The sequence below is a fragment of the Chaetodon trifascialis genome, chromosome 5 (genome assembly GCF_039877785.1).
Source record: "Chaetodon trifascialis isolate fChaTrf1 chromosome 5, fChaTrf1.hap1, whole genome shotgun sequence".
Classification (NCBI taxonomy): Eukaryota; Metazoa; Chordata; class Actinopteri; order Chaetodontiformes; family Chaetodontidae; genus Chaetodon; species Chaetodon trifascialis.
In genome coordinates, this window is record NC_092060.1 from 29824680 (window position 1) to 29845430 (window position 20751).

General features: G+C 47.0%; 1 protein-coding gene across 2 annotated transcripts in view; it reads left to right on the forward strand.

Moving 5' to 3' along the window:
- LOC139331330 (protocadherin-1-like) overlaps nt 1–16304 on the forward strand; it is a 161999-nt gene extending 145695 nt beyond the window's left edge. For both annotated transcript variants that reach the window (XM_070962756.1, XM_070962760.1), the window contains one exon: nt 13141–16304. In XM_070962756.1, coding sequence (XP_070818857.1) covers nt 13141–13565 — 425 coding nt within the window. In that variant the 3' untranslated portion in view covers nt 13566–16304. The remainder of the gene's footprint in view (nt 1–13140) is intronic.
- The last annotated feature ends 4447 nt before the right edge of the window (nt 16305–20751 follow it).

Sequence of the window (20751 nt, forward strand, 5' to 3'; positions counted from 1 at the left end):
GCCTCGTCAGTTCCAGAGCGCTGCATGCTCAGACGCCCCCCCGCCTTACAGCAGACCTACGTCACCTGCAGGCCTCTGACGTCTCCTGATCTCAGCTTTTTGGCCGTTTTGTGATCCGGACTTCAAACTAAAAGAGAGGCTGCACCTTTAAGGTTTTGACTCCTGTGTTTCGCAGCTCTGTGGACGTTAAAAAGCAGCTTAAGATCCAATTTTTCAGCTTATTTCATTATGTTGTGTCTGTATTTCGTGTCTTGGCTCTGAGCGACTTTGTGACACCTGATCCAGAAAGATGTTGCACACAGAAACGAAACTTTCCTTCCTTCCATCGGCATTATGCATCTGCAGCGGCGCTCCTCCTCTCGGCAGCTGTAGATGCACTGAACCAGTTTTTCCACATGAAGTTTAGTCGGCGAAGCAGTTTTCCTCCAGAGAGCAGCACCGCGAGCTCCAGCCTCGATGCACAGTGACGGACTCGACTTCTGTTTGAGGACTTTCTCTTTTACATTTCCAGCAGGGGAGGAAAAAAACGTCTGTCACACTTTATTTCCTCCATTAAAAAAGGAAAAAAAACCTTCTGCAAACTTCATCTCGCTGTAGAAAATGACACAAAGTCTGACAGCGAGGTTTATCTGCAGCCTTCCCGATGTGCTTTTTTCTTCTCAGTCAAATTATCTCTCTGCACAGTTTCGAGACGGTTTGAGAGTCCTTAGAGCTGCTTTCTGTCGGCGCCGAGCGGGAACATATCACTGTTGAAATAAGGATGCGTTCTGATCTAAATCTCTGGTGTCGTCGGGATTTATGAGTAAACATAAAACGGGAGGGTAGTTATAATTTATCATGCTCCTCATTTTGCTCGGGCGCGTGTGAATCTGCTCTTCCTGTGCTCCAGTTTTTGTGGTTTTAGCTTTTTTATTGTTTAACATTTGAAAAAAATACGGACACGAATGACAGAAGAAGAGTTCGTCGTTTGATCTCGACGGAGATTAAAACTAATGTTCCTCGTCGTCGTCCAAGGCGTCCTCCATCCAGCAGAACCAAGCTGGCCTCTCACCGCATGAACGGTGAATTTCCCCTGAGATCAGGCGACGCTGATTCATCCGAAACACGACGTAACGTTACCTCGCCGCCGCTCGGCACGCCTGTCACACGTTGTTTTCTGCAGCCGGTCATACGTGTCGCCATCCATCAGTCTGCGGCGTCGCTCGACGCAAGCGGGAATATGAGAGCGCATCAATCAGCCGCAGGTAGACGTTACCGCCGGATCACACGGGAAGACGCTGACAGTCTTCACACAATCAGTTTAGAGCCGTGAGAGACAGAAAGGATCAGCGAGGAAACATGAAAACCTGCTGCCGACACACAGACGCAGACGGAGAGGCGCCATCAAACGTGTCGACCGGAGGGAAAGTTTTTCACCTGTGAGGGAGGATGCTAATCAGAGAGTCAGTACGGTGGCCTGCTCAGGACATCTGTCATGTGGCCTGAGCTCTTCCTTCTCATGTGAATCTTAACCACGTGAGCCTGTTCTGTCTGCTCTGTCATGTTCAGTCGACACAGACGAGGATATCTGCTGATAATTAACAGCTCAGAGCAGATGACACGACGTTTGTCACGTCGATCAGAGGACTGTGATTGATCTCTGAGCCGTCACGTCTTTAAGGAGACTCACGCGCACAGCCGCCATGGCATCGTCCACGCCTGTCAGAGCGTGGAGGCAGGCGTCTCGTTTGAGTGACGGCGGAAAATCCTGCGTGGGCGGCGACTCGCAGGTCTGAGATCAGGCTGCATTTCGTTGTTTGTTTGTTTGTTGTTTGGATGTTGAGATGACACCACGGTGGAAACGCTCAACGTCGTGTTCACACATCAGCGTGCGTGCTAACATGCTAACAGCAACGTCCTCGCTAACATGGGGACAGATGGACAGGACGAGGACGAGGCTGCGCGTCAATATATTCTTTGTTGTCTCGAGGTGTCATCATGACAGTACAACACGCAGTACATCTGGAGTACATCACTTACATTCTGTGAGTCTATGCAGTACATGAAGTACATATCGTACGTTTCCTCTGCACCTATAAGACCTCTAATATCTGACGTATACAAAGTATTACTTTTTATTATACTTTACTCATAAAACTTTTATATTATTTATACTACATGTTCTCATTTGTAGTACTTATGGAGCTCACGCCCTGGCATTTCTAGTACATGTGGTACGTCAGTTACTACATGTACTACTTACAGTTCATCATCAAGAAGATGTATTGCATGTTGTTGTATATCTAGTCCATGTTGTACATGTATGTTACTTTAGTTCATGCAGTACATTTACTGCAGAGCTGTAGTTCATCCACTGGAACACACATAACAACACCTTGTGTGTCTACTACATTTCCAGCTATCAACGACTCGTATTACTACACCTGCTGGGAAACTTTGCACACAAGTTACATGTAGTACTGTAGTACTGATGCAGTTACTGTGTATTTATACACATGTTACATACTGTTGTATTATATGTGCGACACAGTACATGTCATATACCTGCTGCAGTATATCTGGTACATCTAAAGCATCTGATTATTCCAAATGTTAAGTTAATTTCCTGGAATATGTTATAGTCCCTCTAAGTTAAGATTAAGATAAGATAAAGCTTCATGTGTCAGTAGAATCTAAAGTAATAATTAATGGAGAAGTAAAATAGTAACAGAATACAAAATACAAACTGCACACTTATAGTTATACTGCACATCCCGTACTACTATGTGTTTACTGCATGTGCATCTTCTGGAACGTGCAGTACACGCAGTACTTCCTCTGGTACTTCCAGTACATGCAGTGTACTGCGTCGTTTAATCGACGAGTTCGATCGTTTGTTTAATCCAGTTTTAGTCCTTTTGGTGTCGAGTGTCCTATTTTTCAGTTTTATTAAACAGAAAAGAAAAAGTCTGATGGTTTAACTGAAGCACGCACACACACACGCACGCACACACACACACACACACGCACGCACGCACGCACACACACACACGCATGCACACACACACACGCACACTCGGGCAGCTGTAAAGGAGCAGCTCTGAGTGTGTTTTCACTGTGACAGAGTTAAAAGACTGAACGTCTCATTAATATGCCTCAACCCCCCTGTGCACCCCCCCCACCCCCCACCCCCCTCCATATGATCCCCAAATGCATCCTGGGAGACAGAAGCAGCTCCAGCCACGGGCTGCCATGCTGCAAATTTATTCACTTTTGTAGGATAATTGAATTTTTCCTTCATAGTAGGCCGATTCCACAGGGGTGGAAGAGTGTGTGTGTGTGCGTGCGTGCGTGCGTGCGCGCTCTTCTTTCCCTCTGCACTATTAATAATTGACTGCTTGGCGTTTCTCTCCGTGCAGATTCATTCCACCTCGACGCTAATTCTGTCCTTTCAGATGTGATCTGCAGGTTTGTCGGTTTGTTCTCTTCCGGTCGGTTGAAGTTATTTCCAGTCGATCATCGTGGACGCGTCTGTTGCGCGGAGGGTCACCGGGTTTGGTTTATTGTCTCAGCTCGCCGTTTGATGCGCGAGCGCGTGAGTTAACTTCAGTGACAGGCGTAAACAGCAACACTTTAAACCTACAACATTAGCGGCTGTTTGACGCATGGAAAACAACGCTGACAGGTCTGGAAGTCCATCTGACAGCGACTCACGTCTCCATCTCAGCGGAGACATTAAAGGAGGAAATCTGCCTCCTTTCAAACAATCTGCGCCTTATTACAGCCGTTTCATCCTCGTTCTTATCAGAAATCATCACGTTTCACAGCAACAACCACAAATGGAACTTCTGGATCGAGACGCGTTACACTGATTTAATAAACGAGTCGTTTTATTCACTCTCTGCACAGTATCCACGCTGTTTAACCACAGGTACGACTGATGTAAAGTAAGAAATCATAATTAAGCTTTAAAAACCACAGATGGGATTAATGAGACGTTAAAATGTCATAAAACAAAATGTGAAGTATCCTCAGCTCAGGATCACAGGGAATCATCTACAGCTGCACACTGCAAACAAACTATACATACAGTATATATAACATAAAATCCAGGCAGAATGGTTGATTTCATAGTTTTTCAGGGCAGAGACACACGAGAAGTCTGCTGGATAATTTAACCAAAGTGGTTTTTCTTATTTTTGAATTGTTCCTGAGGAGTTCTGGCAGTTTAATGATTCTGCACACTACAATACCCATGAGCCTCTGCTGCTGCTGCTGCTGCTGCTGCTGCTGCAGAGGACAGGACGGCGGCGTGAAGCGTGCTAATATCTGCAGCATTCAAACATCCTGTGCAATATTCCTTAAAATGTGCTGATATATTATTTCTGCTGTTATAGATTTTCTATCGTACAAATCATTTTTAGTATCCTGATTCCACCGTGAGCAGCTCAGAGCTCTCCACCGAGACACTGAACCATCGTCTCTTCTTCAGATAGTTTCTTATTTTTATTCGTATTCTTTTCTACGTCTCTGTCTTTATTCTTCTATCACAGTCGTCTGTAACAACATAATTTTCCTGGCGAGGGATCATCAAAGTTATATCTTATCTTATCTTATCTTATCTTATCTTATCTTATCTTATCTTATCTTATCTTATCTTATCTTATCTAAATGGTCATAGTCACTTAGTTTAAACAGAATCTGAGAGAGGATTCATACAAACAGCCTTCATGTTTTAAGCTCTGTGAGTGTGTTTTTCTCCCTGAAATGCATCCTGGGAGATGTAGTTGACTTCTGGTTTTTGGCCTCAGGGTTATTCTACCTTCATACAGTCGATTTTATGTCACAGATGTTCTTTTGATCCAATCACAACAGTTTGAAGAGACAGAACGGACACAGAAACTGAGCTTCTGGAAGTACTTCCTTATTCTGAGCACCTGTGTTAAACTGCAGGTAACCACCGCCTCCGGCTCCATTAGCCGTTAGCCGAACGTAACCCGGCCGTGGGTTAAACAGACTGTAAAGGCGTCAGGCGCTCGCTTTCTATCAGGACTCTTTTCCTTTCACATCCTTTATATGACGAAGGAGAAGTCTGACTGCAGGAGGCGGCCTGCTCTCAAACATCCTCAGCAGACCGTCTGTCTGAGGCTTCTCTGTGAGCCACGACAGAGCAAATGTAGCGCGTCGCTAAACCTGGCAACACGAGTGCACGTACGTAAACATAAACGTGTCTGGAAATGAGAATCTAATACAATCGTTGGTGGACTAGTTGGTCATTAATCTCAGTAAACGAGACAAAAAGAAAAAGCCTCGGCCAATCAGAAGCGAAGGCCGTGCTGTGGCGGGTTTACGGTGTGAGCGCCTCCTGCATGAAACGAGCAGAGCGAGCTCGACTGTGGAAAACTGAGGCAGCGAGTTTCCCTTTAAAGAGATGCAGATGTGCTGCGGCTGCCAGCTCTCAGCCCAGCCAGGCTTTGTGTATTCAGGTCAGTTTGTGCATTCAAAGCAAACACAAACCATGTTCCTCAGCATCTTTAATGACCCGTCACACACACACACACACACACACACACACACACACACACACACACACACACACACACACACACACACACACACACACACAGCGGGGTGCACTGGTCAAATATTTATGGCCAGGAGAAGCTGCTGTGTTATTGTACTTGATATCGCTTCAGGCGCTTTCTATCGCGCTCTCTCGCTTTGGTTTGTTCTCAGCCGCCGCTCTCAAATACAAAACGCTACAAATACAAACTTTGGTTCGCTCTGGCTTCTCGGGAGCCGCCGCTCTGATCTGAGGTCTGGGAGGTTCGACCAAAACCTTCCTGTCAATCTGTCCGGGAGTCCGTTAATTCGTCTCGTGACGCGCTGGACGGACGCAGAGCAGGAGGCTGATTGGACGAGGCGCAGAAGTCGCCGCCGGCGGTGGTGGTGTTGCATCACGCCGAGTCTCTGATGAAACAACGCTCGCAGCGGTAACACTGACCCTCGGCTCAGTCACGCTGTTCGAACTTTGAGACTTTAAACTGCGGATCCGACAAAGACGTCAAATACGAGGCTGAATTTTGGGTGAAAGTGCAGAAAATTTGAGGATTGAAGGCTTCAGCTCTAATGACGACGAAGGAAGCAGGAAGTAAGAAAAGGAAGGAAGGAAAGACTCCAACATGGCGGAGACGGCGGTTTGATTCTCGTTCTGCTCTCAGAGTCAGAGTCTGAATCCATTTTGGATTTTAGAAGACGAGCGAGGACGGACAGAGCGGCTGTCTGTCTCATAACTTCTCTGCGTGAGGCGGGGGGGGGGTGAAGGCATCAGATGTTGATGTTTGAAAGGAAAAACAAACGATCCTCATCTTCATCGCTCTCTCCTGCTAATTAGCGAAAGAACGGATGACATTTAAAAATCTATAATTCTCTTTTTTAAATTTTCCTCCGACTTCGGATAAATCTGTGTCTCCTTTTCCTTCATTTTCTGCCAACACGACTCCTCTTCCCCCCTTTTTCTTCTCCTCCTCCACTTTCATCTCCCCCTCACCTCCCTCCGTCCCTCCTCCCCTTCGTCCTCTTTCCCAGCTCTGTGTCGATTAATTAATTGCCGGCTAATTTAATTTCTCAAAAAGTAATAACTTGTTTAAGCATGAATAAAGACTGACAAGGCAAAGTTCTAATCTGCCCAAAGTTTAATTAGAGCCGGCAAGGTTTCCACACAGCCAGGCTGGGGGGTCAGAGACAGACAGAAAGACAAAACCGGGGAGACAGAGATGGACTGATGGACGGAGAGGAGACAAAGGAAGGAGGGATGGAAGCAGGAAACAAAGAGGAAGAAAAACACCAACATTTCTTCTTGATTTCAGCCTCAATTTATGCTTCATGCTTCAAAAAGTTGTATTTTCTTCTGGAAGAAGACGCCAATCTGAGCAGCTGATGGTCAACGCGGTCCTCAAACAGAGACAAGGGACAAGGAAGAGGATGAATTCAGCATTTTTGGGAAGATTTTGCTTTCTTTCCAATGAGATCAGTCTCATGTCTGTGCGTTAAGGACACGGCTGGAAGCAGGTATTGTTAGCCTAGCTTAGCATAAAGACTGAAAGCAAAGGGAAACGGCTAGCCTAGCTCTGCGCAAGGTCCACCGCCACCATGAAACCTGCGTGATGCGTCGTCGTTTGTTTAGCTGAGGTCTTGTTGTCAGAGACCACAGCCATGACCTGCTCTCGGCCCCAGGCGGGCGGATGTGCTGTTTCAAACTAATAACTCCACCAGGTAACTCCACCTAAAACCTCACAGTGAGCTTTAGAGGCGTGTGCAGGTGTGTTTTTGAGCCTTGAACTAAGCTAGGCTAGCTGTTTCCCCCTGCTTCCAGTCTTTATGCTAAGCTAGGCTAACACCTCCTGACTTCCATCTCGCTGTCACGGAGAAAGAATATTGTTTTATTTATTTTCACCAAACACAGCCACATGGTCCTGGAGAACACTTCATTCTGATTGGCTGGAAGGGTCCCACGCTCACCGGTTGTATTAAAACGGCGTGGACACTTTGTTTATGTCTCTGTCTTCATCGTCGTCTTTATTATCCTGGAAAGTTTTATGTCATTACAGACTTTCAGGTCAGGTAGCACATCACACACTGACTGACAAACCAGGAGCGTGTGTGTGTGTGTGTGTGTGTGTGCGTGTGTGTGTGTGTGAGGAAGTGTTTTTCCTTCAGAAGACGGCGTCTTCCTGACAGCAGGGCCGTGCAGATGGCTGCTGTCTTAGAGCTTTGAGGGACAGACCTGCACTGTGTCCAACATCATGTCCTTTAAACTGCAGAGCGAGTTCTGCCAAACAACGTCTTTCTGCTGCAATCCCACAATGCAGTGCGTCGCACTTTACAGACAGACAGAAAACATGGCTTCAGGTCGGGTGATACTGTGGACGTCGTCTCCGGCCCGGTCGCCCTCGCAGGTTGTTTATCATGACAGCTGACTTGTCTGACTCGTCTCCGTGAGGTCGAGACGGACATTTAAGACTCCATAATCACCTGATCCGACACTGTGACCACGCAAACACGTTGAAGAGCACAAATGTCACCGAGACTGATCCCACACCGTGGCCACGGCCTCCAGGGAGTCTAAACCAGGGACACGTCTGTAAAACCAAGGCGTCCTCGTGGGCCGTCGGCGTGCCCGATGATTGCGGCGGGGGAAGCAGCGGCATGTCGCTCGCTTCCTCCTGGACGTCTGTGAGCAGTTGCACCTCCTCTCACTTCTCTATTGTTCCTATAAGATAAATTGGAGCCATTGTCATCGACTGAGAAAAGGCACTAATTGAAGGTTTTCCTGCTGCAGCTTTAACGGCATCACGAACACACACGCACGCACACACACACACACACACGCACGGACAAACGCAGCTTCAAAGTAATTAAACACATTAACACTTCAAGCAGAAGCAGAAAAAAGAGGAGCTCTCTTTTGTGTACATTCGCTTCCATTTATCACCGCGGACTGAGCAGAGAGAGGGAAGCACAAGGATTTAGCATATCTCTGCGACTAAAGTGATGGAGCGGAAAGGCAGAGGAAGAAGAGGAGGAGGAGGAAGAGGGAGCCAATCCGCCTGGGCTCTTTACTCTAGTCGACAGCGTAAAATGTCAGATACTCATCTGGAAATTATTTTCATTTCATACCACTGACATCTTCCCGAGCAGGGACTCTGAAATCTAATTAGTTTGACCGGAAAATGGTGACCAAGGTAGCGGAGTGTATTATGCAGAGAGAGAGGCCGTCGGGGCGAGCGAGGGTCCCTGGGGTTAACTGGAACTCAGGAGTGCAGATAAGGGCTACAGGGGGAAAAACTCAGGAGGGCTACTCCATTTTAAATAGCCTTGACTAATAGAGGCAACCTTGAATTCAGCGTTCCGGCCCTCTGACAGCGCCGCCGCCGCCGAGCCTCGCCGAGGGGGCTGAGGGGAGCTGCAGAGATAGCTTCTCCTCCAGGGGCCGCAACTTTTCAAACTTCCCTTAAGTACTGAAGAGAAACCCCGAATCTCCGACCAACGCGACTCCCCGCGGTTCACTTTAAGGTTTAAAGCCCCGCAGAGCGCCCCCCTGAGGCCGCGGTGCTCATCGCTTCCTCCAGCGTGAGACTTCAGACTGAGGAACTGATGATCCAGCTGTGAAGGTTGGCATCAGCAGTAAATATGAATTCATGTGGATACTGGACTGGAAGTGGTCAGAGGGGTGGGACACCAAGCAGCCAAAGACAGTAAATAATCCCTGCATCCTGTAACGAGCGACTGAGGGTTTATAACCGCTTAAAGCAAATCCAGCTAGATCAAAACATTCAACAATACAACCATCAAAATAATCACGTTAACAATGAAGCACACGCTTTAAATCAAATGTCTGTCGCACGTATGTTTAATACGTGAGGTGACAAAGTTCTGGGGCGATGGTGATGTTTGTGCCTCAGTCACTAATGAGAGTCAGCGGCGGTAAACACTGCTTTGTCAGCAGGCTTCATCAGCGTCTGATCAGCCGTCTCATCTGCTTTGATGATGATGGCGAGCGGCGGCGGCGGCGGCGGCCCGCTCGTGTCCGGCGCCAGAGGAAGGCCTTATTAGCCAAACCCGGTATTGATCTTACATCGTAGCCACAACCCACCCTAACCGCCCAAACTCTTCCTCCCGTCATGCTCGCCAATTAGCTCCATCTCAAAGCAGAGCCAATTAGTTCTTGTGCTTAATTAGGACAAACACGACCCCCATCAGCCGAGCGCTAACTCCTGTGATTAGAGCTACAGATCGCTGCGCCGAGGGCCTGAGCGCAGGGTCACACTCTGATTGGCCCCTGCTTTGTTTCTTTAATTAGTTATTGTTTTATATTGAGTCATATGTCGACTGCACATTGAGGGATGTTTGCAGCGCTGGACCCGAACCCACAAAGTTCTCTCATACAGACAGTTTGTGTTCATAAAGTCATCTAAAAAACACTAAATACACAAAAAACAATGACTTACTTCCATGTATGTATGAAAATATCTAAACTAATTTTTAAACAGTGACCGTGGCCTTTATTCACCTCTGGACAGAGACCCAGGCCTTTATTTGAAACGGGGTTATTATATTTTTAATTTTCCTTGTTTTTATAAATAAAGTTTATCGTACTTTAGTATTTTCTCCTCTGGTCCTGTTTTAATTCACTGTTGAGGCTGTTTGCTCAACATTTCCTCCATGTTCTCCTCTCGTCACGTTGAATTCTTACATTTCTAAAGAGTTATGGCATCTCATGCTGCCGTTGTTCGCCATTCACACTTCCTGCTGCACACAGGTTTCACATTAAAAGCATTCTAGCATCTGAAAGGTCAATTTTTCCTCTTTCCTGCCATGTTTTTACATACAACTGTTCTGATTCACTCGTTAATCCCAGAAAACGCAGTGATGGAAGTGATTATAGTGTTTGAGCCACAAACGGGCTTTTAATGTGAAAGATCTGCGCACACCGCCGCAGGAAGACAAAGGTTTTGTTCATACTGTTTGAAAAAGAGGCCAAGAGGAAGTAATCAGAGATGTTGTGTGTGTGAAGAGGTAGTGAATATGAGGTGACTCCTGTTGTAATGTTAAACATAACTATAAACATGTGTGAAAGCATGAAAAGGCTCAATACACTGATTTGATCACATACAGTATGTACATTTCTTTTATTATTATATCTCCATTTCTTCATTATTCATCGTATTTGTCTTCGCATACGTGACTTGCACCTTTGACACCACTTGCCTGCTTTCATCTGAGACGAGGCGCAGAGCAGACAGGCTGAAGTGAAGCAGCAGCTTGATCACATCACGCCACCACAGGCGTGTCTGAGCAGAAGGTTAGCTTCCTGTTTATCTGCTCTTACACACCTGTTCAAAGATGGCTCCCCCGAGAAAGACGCTCCGCTCTGACAAGTGTCAGAGAGCTCGTTTCAATGGCAGACACCAACAGGAACATCTGCAGGAAGTACTCCGGTCTGGTAGTACTACAGTTTAAAATACTCTGATATTACTGCAGCTGCAGCGGCCACAGAATACCGAGCACAAGAGGGATGATCTGACGACATGAAGCAGTCACTTAGCTTAGCCACAAAGTGGAAACCTGGTGAAAAAGGTTTCCGTAGACACAGTCAGAGGTCAGAGGTCTCAGCTGTTGCCAAGCTAAGTTTCCCTGCAGGCTGCAGTCCGGCTGAACTTCGCTGAGCCTTTTTCTGTTAGTTTGTTGAGCCCTGCAGCTCCGCGGGCGTCCGCGCTCTATAAGCCTCCTGCTGACACGACGTTCAGAGGCAAAGCACTTATTAACAGCCGCTCTGAACTCAGCAGCCACTCGCACATGACTTAACATTTCTGCAAGCACCTTGCTTTTGCATGGGAAGTGCTTAAAAACTAAAATCCACGGCAGCGGCGGCCGTGAGAATGTGGGGAGGGAGGGAGGGAAAAGGAGACGGAGCGCGGTCGCTACTCAGCACTCGGCGGGATTAAAACGTACACATCAACCCGCAAACAGACAGAAAAGCCGACTGTAGCTCCTTTTGCAAAAAGGAGGCAATGAATTTAAATTATGCATGAAGCAGAGGGCATTTTGGGAAATAAGCGCCATTCCCCGGGAGAGCCGGCGCCCCCCCCCCCCTCCAGCCGCCAGTATCAAAGAATGATCTAATGTCACGCACAGAAGAAAGGTTACTTTCTGCATACGCATTGATATTTCTGCTTCCATCTCTGACCTTTTTCCATTCCGAGCTGTGATTTTTTAAATGCGAGCTCAGCCCCGCGTCCGTCCGTCTGTCCGGCTCCGTCCGTCCGTCCGCTCAGGATTAAAGAACAATGAACAATGGGAGAAAACGAGAGAGCAAAGGAAGAAATATTCACAATATTGATATACAAGACAGGAAAGAAATAACCCATGAAACGTCTCCACGTCATCCGCCGTGTAGGTAAAGAAAAAACACTTACAGTGTCGTTATTTTTGCCTTAATTGGCTGTTTGTGCAACATAATTAACGTTTTAACGAATCTGAGCGTGTTTTTTTTCCTCCTTTAAATCAGCTGATCCTGTTTCACGCTCAGCGCCGCCGTTTGATACGTGGTTTCCGTCTTTCAGCGACAAATTAGGCGACGTTCCCGGCACTTTGCGAACTGATAGCGACTTTAAAAATACACACTGAGCTTTAATTAATTTCCTTCAAATGGAGAGCTGCGCGTGTGGATAAAGGGATAATGACGGGTTTAATCTGGCGCTCCTGCCAGCCTGCACGCCGCTGAACTGTGACACCGAGCTCAGGTTTGTTGGCTTTTAGGGGACGAAAGCGGCGTTTACACAGACCTCTGCACACAGAAACATCAGCGTCTGCGAGTGGAAACCTCCATCTGTCTCCTGTCAAAGACAAGTCTATTTACAGTCAACTTTAACTCCAAACTTTATTATCTCAAAGGAAACCGCAGCCAGGAATTAAACTCAAATCACAGAAGGCAAACAAGCATCCGCACACGAGACAACACCAGAAAATAAACAGCATAAATATGAATAAAAAAGATAAAACAGATCAAATAAAAAAGAGACTCTTCAGTTTCTGGCTGAAGAGAAGTTTATCATCATTCCTGATACAACTTCCTTCATCATCCATCTTTTCTCCACCCCTTTGATTAAACGATCTGCTTCCAGTTCATCAGAACATCTCATAAACACTGTGTAGCACCAGTCTGTCCAATCTGAGTCCACGTCAGGTCCAAGACCAGTAACAGTTTCCACATGTGTTCAGAAATAACCTCACATGGAAGGAACCTCTAGAATAAACTCCTCAGCTGGACTCGGCTCCTCGGCTTGTTTTACAGCAGACGGACGCAGTTTGAGTCAAAGTGGAGCATTTAGCAGCTAAACAGGTTTTCGTGAGGAGACGGTGGAGACCAAAGCAGAGCTAAAAGAGCAGGAGTGTTGGACTGACGTTCATCAGAGGACACAGACGCACCGCTGGTGTTTGCTAACGTGTTAGCCACAACAGCTTTATTGAGCAGTTGGTTTGTTAGCGTGTCAGAGAGCTGTTCTCCTTCTCGTGTGTCTCTTTGAAAGGACTCTGAGAGCTTCATGTCCATCCCAGGTTACTCATCCTTCCTTTGTGTCTTTGTCTTTCTCTCTGCAGACCTCAGGCCTCTTCCCGATGTGGCCATGACTGGTAACTGCACCCACGAGTGCACCGAGTTCGGCCACTCCGACTCCTGCTGGATGCCCGGCCAGCCTTCCCCCAACCGCAAGGTGTCCAAGAACGCCCCCAAGCTGTCCACCTTTGTGCCTTACCAGGAGATGGACGGGCAGGAGCAGCTGATGGCCAACGGCAGCCCCAAGCCCCTGACGACGGAGGAGCGCGGGACAGGCAGCGGCGGCGGCGGCAGTTCCAAAGTGGCCAACATGCGGTTCATGACGCCCTACAGCAGTGCCTACCCCGGGGGTGGAGACTCGTCCGGTAAAGACTGTGGGCTGGAGGAGATCCCACTGAGCCAGGCGGTGGAGTACCACTCGGCCACCACTCCGACCGGCCAGACCTCCAAGAGGGAGATCTACCTGTGAGGGCGCCGCTCTCCACCTTAAACCCCCCACCCCCTCCTTACTCTCCTCATCATCCCCCTTCGCTGCTCGCCGCCACCTGTCCCGCCCCCTCACTGCCGCCCCCTGTGCCTATTACTCGCTGTGCCGCAGCACCGACTCCCCTCCTCCCTTCTTTTTATAACTGCATCCACCGTACAAGGCTTTAGACCCTCGCCCGCCTCGCCCACTGCCACCGCCGCCGCCCCCTCTAGAAACCAATCAAATGTAAAATAGAATTAATTAAAATCAATTGAAGAAAACACGCGGCTCGCGCTGCTGCAGAAGGAATGTAAACTACACCACATCGTTGTGATAATTTAATGGGAAACTATTTAGCTACTCACGTATTTGAGTTGGATTTTTGTGCGTTGCTTTAGGCTATGTTACCGTGTCGGAACAGAAAAAGAAAAACACCTTCAGGGGCAGAAGGAAAAGTACATCTTGTAAATCCTACTTAAGTATACTGTGTAATGTTATCTATCCTGATTTTTAGGGGATTTGGATCAGTTTGATTTTGTGTTTCTTTATAATTTTTCTCCGTCGACTTCGGAGCCTCCGGGAAATACATTTTTGAGCCGAGTTGCATCAAATCAACCGGGCTCGTTTTTATCAGGAACAGCTTGTCATCAATGTGAGACGTTTGCAGAAATGCGGCTGTTTTGCAATCTCCGGAGTTGCTGTTGAGAACTTTTTCAGGTCTGTTCATTTTCTTGCCGTGAAGAGGTCTTTTTTCAGTGTACAGAGCTGTAAATACTACAAACAGGAAACTGCTGTGGCTGTGAGTGTGGATCCGTGGCTGTCGTGCTGTCTGGAGATCTTCATGTAACGTCGGCTTGATGGACTGAAAACCTTCGCATGTACAGAGCAGCGGCGCCGCGGCGTTTGCTGTCACACTGCAGGAACCTGGACTCTTGAGCATCACCGACGGTGCCGAGTTACAAACAGACTTTTTCTTATTTTGTTTTCTCTCCTCTACAACTTTACAACACGCTTGAATTTGGGTTCACGAGGAGATGGGATCGTTCAAGGTGAACTGACACCAGTTTATTCAGAACTGGCAGAAATCTGAGTTCTGAGTGTTTCAGCCAAAGCTGAGCATCCAAGCACCACTCATACTACTAATGCTCTCGTCAGTAGTAAACCATAAATGAAAACTAGCAGGAAATTAAGTGACGGTTAAATTGATTCTCAGAAAAATATAAAAAAGTCCCATGAAAACACATTTTGGTTTTCACGTCTAGAAACGAAATTTTGTTTTTCCGATGCTAACGTGACTTCTCCTCCTGTGAGTCCCGTCAGCGCCCCCTCCAGGCTGCAGCGTTCACTGTCGAGCTGAGGCTGTTAATCGTTTAACTTTTTAAATGAAGCAAAATTAGCAAAACGTGATTTGGTTCCAGCTTCGCCAGCGTGAAAATGATCTGTTTCATCTGTCGCTTCGTAAACTGAATGTGTTTGGACTTTTCAGTTTTGGTCAGACAAAACATTTGAAAACTTCACCTCCCAAATTCTGATATTTGACTAATAAAGACTTAACGATTAACTGATGAATCCAGAAAATAACTGATATCCCTACTTCAGCGTAAAGTCTGTCCTGAATGTGGCAGGAAAAGTCGAGAAGTCATTGAAGTTGAGGGGGTTCGTCCTCTGGGGAGCAGGAGTGTGATCAGCGAACGTCACGATGCTGCTTGGATCATTTGATCGGATCATTTGCCTGACGGTGGTGTCAGAGGAAAGATCAGATGGTCACTGTGGTTCTTATTCTTCATCCTCTGGGGAACATGAATATTTATGGTTGATTCAATCAGAATTCGTTTTGAAGACGCGGCAGCTCGTTGAGAAAGGTCATCAAAGTCATCAGGGTTCATCCTCTGGGGAGCGGGAACATCCACACTTTGATTTGCAGTCCGGCTCGTCGGTGTTGAGATACGCTGATCACGTGCCAGACGGACAGATCAATGAATCTTATTGATAATGCTTCTTATAATGCGTTTAAAGTCATCTGCATCAGCTCCTCGACACACTGGCGCTGCACCGCTTTGACTCTGTCGTGCTGCACGTTTCCCTGCTGTGTTTTCGAGCTGGGAGGAAGAGCTCTCCGGTCAGCGCCGCGGCTGGTTAGTTCCCACCTCTTTACCTCCTCAGTGTGAGGCCGAGCCGTCCGACGTTTAGCACGAGTATTTATTGAACCTGTTAGCTGTGTGCAGCGGGGGAGGTGGGCGCCGCTTCCCGCCGTGCTGCCGTCGCACAGAAATGCAGGATTAATGACACCTGCGCAGGCCTCAGTCCACTAACACCCACTCCGCTCGGCGCAGCAGAGAAGCTCTAATTACAGCCCGAGGCTCTGCACATTACCGGCGATAATTTGCGCCAGTAAAAGCGAGCTGGTTTGGAAGTTCATTCGTTCTGAGCCCGGTGTTAATGGCTGCTGAGGGTAATGTGAGATTTCACCTGTAGTGATGCGCCAGCTGAGACTGAGAGAGAGAAAATCTGCCTAACAAGTCGTTTAGTCTCTCGCTGAGTTCTGAAGTCTTAAAACAAAGCGAGGAATCAGCCTGCGTGAGGCCGTTTCACCTGTTTCTGCTGCAGATCAGGCTCTTTGAATCATACCACTCTTTCAGCCTGCAGTCTGGACTCATGTTGATGCGAAGCTCAGCAGAGGCAGTTTGACCTCAAATGAACTCGTGTCCACTTGCAAAATGAGGATTTTTAATCCATCATCCCATTTACAAAATAGACCTGACAAACAGAAGAAGAAAACAGAAAGTCTCTGCTTTGTCTTTGAATGATGAAAAACCTGAACGCTGCTGCTGACAACAAGAATTATTAGACTAAAAGAAATGACGACAAACTAAAATCTGAAACTTATTCAACAATATCTTAAGTGAGAATGTGGCTCCTGCAGACAGCAGAGGAGTTCACAGAGAGTTCAATTACATTAATTTCATGGATCTTAAATAAATAAAAACATTTCTGATGCATTGTTTTTAACTTTGCAGCAGCCAGTGAGCATTTTCCCTCATTATAAAAAGACATTTTTAAAGGTGTTTGGAGGACACGTCCACTGTCTTTATTACTGTTACTGTGTGCTTGATTTTTAAACCACAGACGTTTAATAACAGGAAAACAGACACTCGCCACAGCTTCTTGTTTTCCATCGTCAGCTGAACTCATGGAGGCGGGATCGGCGTCCTCAGGACCGGCCCGCCGCCGCGCTGAGTTTGATCGACGGTCACATATTAACTAACCGGGAATCAAACTTTGCTCTTCTTACTGTAGAAATCTGCCTCCTTTGGCCTCGTTTAATAAACTAATTTATTCATTTGGAGAAACTTCCTGAACAAAAAAAGCTGCAGCGGGAAGCAGCGGGATGATCTCAGCCCTCGCCAGCTGAAGATGAGACTAAATGACTTGTCATTTGTTTTTTACGGCGCGTGTGATGTGAACATCCACCCTCCAGAATCACAGAGGGAACATCAAAGCGCCGCCGCCGGGCTGCGACGCCTTCCGAGTCTGAACAGGCAGCAAAACGAGGTCGCCTGCGGGTCGCGGAGGGGTCGCGATACCTCCTTTTATTAGGCGAAGAATCGCCTCCGCCGAGCCGGTCGGACCGCTTCTTCCCCTCGTTTTTTGTTTTTGATGTCGCGCTCCGCCGCTTAATTGGTTTTTATTGTACATACATTTGTTTTTGATGTGTGGAAGCTCGGTGTGTGTGTGTGTGTGTGTGTGTGTGTGTGTGTGTGTGTGTGTGTGTGTGTGTGTGTGTGTGTGTGTGTGTGTGTGTGACTGTCTCTCTGAGGGCGACTTGATTTATTGTGGACATATCTGCCTGTTTAGAAGCCACACACACACACACACACACACACACACACACACACACACACACACACACACACACACACACACACACACACACACACAGAGTATTCCCCTGCAGATAAATCAACCATCATTCAACCGATGTTCAACCCTCCCAGTGACAGAGATTTAGAGTTCATGGGCGCCGCCGCGGTCCCTCGCGCTCGCCGTCTTCCTCTGGTGATTTAGCGCCGGCGCTCAGAGTTCTGATTGATTATTTACAGACCCAACATGGAGGTCCACATCGACTCTCCTCCTTCCTTTTCCCCTCATCACACTTCACAGTTTCATCGTAAACAAGTCATTTTTTCTGCCTCTCCATGACGCCGGCCGGCCGGCCGGCCAGCCGCCGCTCTCCCAGGTGGCCGCTGTGTTGTGCTGTCTAAGGCAAAGACAGAGGAGGGAGGTCGGAGTCGTGAAGCGTCCGTTTGACCTCAGCTCTTTGGCTCCAATTAACCCCAGAAGAAGAAAAGCAACCTGCGCTGACCCCTGATGACTTTTGCTGACCTCTGGCGTTGCTGTTGCCTTCACCTCACAGCAAAACCTTAGAGCAGGAGAGCTCTGTGTGTGTGTGTGTGTGTGTGTGTGTGTGTGTGTGTGTGTGTGTGTGTGTGTGTGTGCACGTGTGTGTGTGTGTGCACGCACCAACAATAAGAAAAATTGCAACCACATGCACCACATGGCCAAAAGTATGTGGACAGTCGGCCTCTTCACCTGTGCGCTGAAGCTGAAGATGTGCTCCTGTAACTGGTGTTCTTCAGTGTTCTTCTGGTCCCAGTCTTCCCAGTTGAAGCTGCTGCAGGGACACCAGCTGGAGTTCCAGCTCGTCTCGAAGGTGCTGGACAGTTTGGACGTATGTGGTGTGAAGTGCAGTGGACGGACAGCCGACCACAAACTTTTGGCCATGTGGTTTATTTAAGCGGCAAGTTTTCAACAAATTGTGCTTCACATGTGAAAGTAGATAAAATATGAGAGAAAAACGTCAGCAGCCTCAGCACCATGGTGTGTAATCCTTAATCCTTTAAGTAATCAGATTACATCATCTTAAAGGAATTGTTATCTGGATCAACAACTGAACTTTGAAAAAAAAAGGAAAATTACTGTAAGATTTGTAAAATTCTACCGTTTCCTCTCAGCCTTATAGTTAAAAACAGTCACGTGTCTACACAGCGCACGCACACACACACACACACACACAGTATACACGTGTGTGTGTGTGTATGCATAGAGATGATCCCAAGCTTTTTGGTCTCGAGGCTTCCTGTCAGACTACAAACACTTCCTGCTCCCTGGAGGAACACCCTATACACCCCCCCAATCCCCACCGACACCCACTACCCATCAACCCCCAGGAGAGCTGCTGTCACACACACTGACAGCCTCCGTGTGTGTGTGTGTGTGTGTGTGTGTGTGTGTGTGTGTGTGTGTTCAGCAGGTGTCTGCATGCAGAGCGTCCACCTCGTTCTGCTGCCTTCACTTTCAGATCCGCTTCAGTGACACATGAAATACATACGTACATATATATTTATATGTATATATATGTACGTATGTATTTCTGACATCACCAAAGTACTGAGACCATACATGAATATTCCAGAGAGAAAACAGCCAATGAGAACAGGCCGCCGCTCCTCCTCTCCGTGAGTCGTCCGGCAGGTTTTCATGTGAATTATCACCTGTAAACATTTGAGGTGAAGCCTTTCAGCGCCGCTCTGAACTGTCTGAGCTCCACGTCAAACATGGCGCGATGTGCGTCCTTCACTGATGAAACGCAGTTAGTTTACCTCGAAAACATCTTTGTGTATTTCTGAAAACGCTGGTTTACATTTCAAAAGCAGCTTCTCTCAGTTTGAAAATGAAGAGTTTTCCCACTGAAACACGCTGGTTTAACCTCGACTTGTCATCCAGAAGGTGCACTGGTTCACTCCTCAAACACTTCATGAAGTGAGATGCATTTATTTTGGAAAGGCTGGTTTACTACTGACGGACATTATTTATGTATGAAATCTGCTGCTCTGCTTTCAGAGGAATGTTTTGTCTCCTTAAACAGACGCTGCGTCTCAAATTGTTCGTTTTTGTGGCTCTCAAAGCTGCACCGACGACGGATCGGATCACGGCCACGTGAACCGTTCGCTTGCATCTCTTTTAGCTCCTGGTTTTGGTTCTGCGGCTCATTTCCTGTTTGGTTCAGTGTCCACTTCCTGCTCAGACAGGCACTAGTGAAGAAAGTGGAACAACTGGCAGCTAAAGAGACGTTTTCTCAGGATTTGGTGGAGACCAAACATGGAGCTAAAAGGCTAAAAGAATAACTCGTTCTGCTGCCTCCAAGTGGCCAAAAATAACACAAAATACAAGTTAATGCAGCTTTAAGAGGGAAATATCAACACATATTTTGCTTCTTCTCTATGAAAACAAAGATTTTTTCAAATGATATCTCATATTTTTCGTAACTTACTTCCCCTAACCGGACATTCAGTTGTGTTCTGGTCCGGTTTTTGTCGGTAAACGTGAGGCTAAGTCATTGGCTCGTAATCGTTAGGTTAATAAATAAACTGGTTCAAAGTATTTCATAATTAACTGAACCGTATTCATGCGCAGAGGACAGTTTGAGACGCAGCCTGTGTTTCGGACCTTCAGCCCTTCATTTTGCGTTGACGCTGATCCAGTCGTGAAACTCTTCTGCTATCTTTTGGGATCATGTTGTCGTAGCTGTGAGTTCAGCCGTTTGGTGGAATCTGCTCCTAAATGACAGTAAACATGAATGTTTTTGGTTTCTGAGTCTGTGCAGCTTAACGAAAACTTCACTCTGTTCAAACACACAGCAGGAATGGTTTTTCTTCAGTGTTTCCCCTCGACTCCTCGCTCTGTCAGTAACACGATGACTCAGTGAATCATCTTTTCTCTTCTCTCTGTCCACTAATATTCAGTCTGGAACAAGTGTCCTCCTCTCATGTCAGCGCTGGTTTTGTCTTTCGGGACTTTTGCGTCGCAGAAACTGGAAGCAGCTTTCGTCAAATCAAACACGAGTGAAACGATGACAAACTCACCAAAAGTAAACGTTTGTGTTTTTTAGACACGTCCACGATCTAAAGACTCACACGTCAATCTGTCGTCTGCAGCTGATTTAACACAAATGAAACTGCACAAATTTACAGCTGCAAATGTCTTAAATTTCTCATTTACGGCCATTTTATAACAAAAAATCTACTTTGTGATTGTTGACTTCAAACAGATGTAACACGCTTATAAATCGGTTTCGACTGAGACGACGTCACTGACGAGCGTTTGCGTCCAGTAAGATGGAGGACAGACA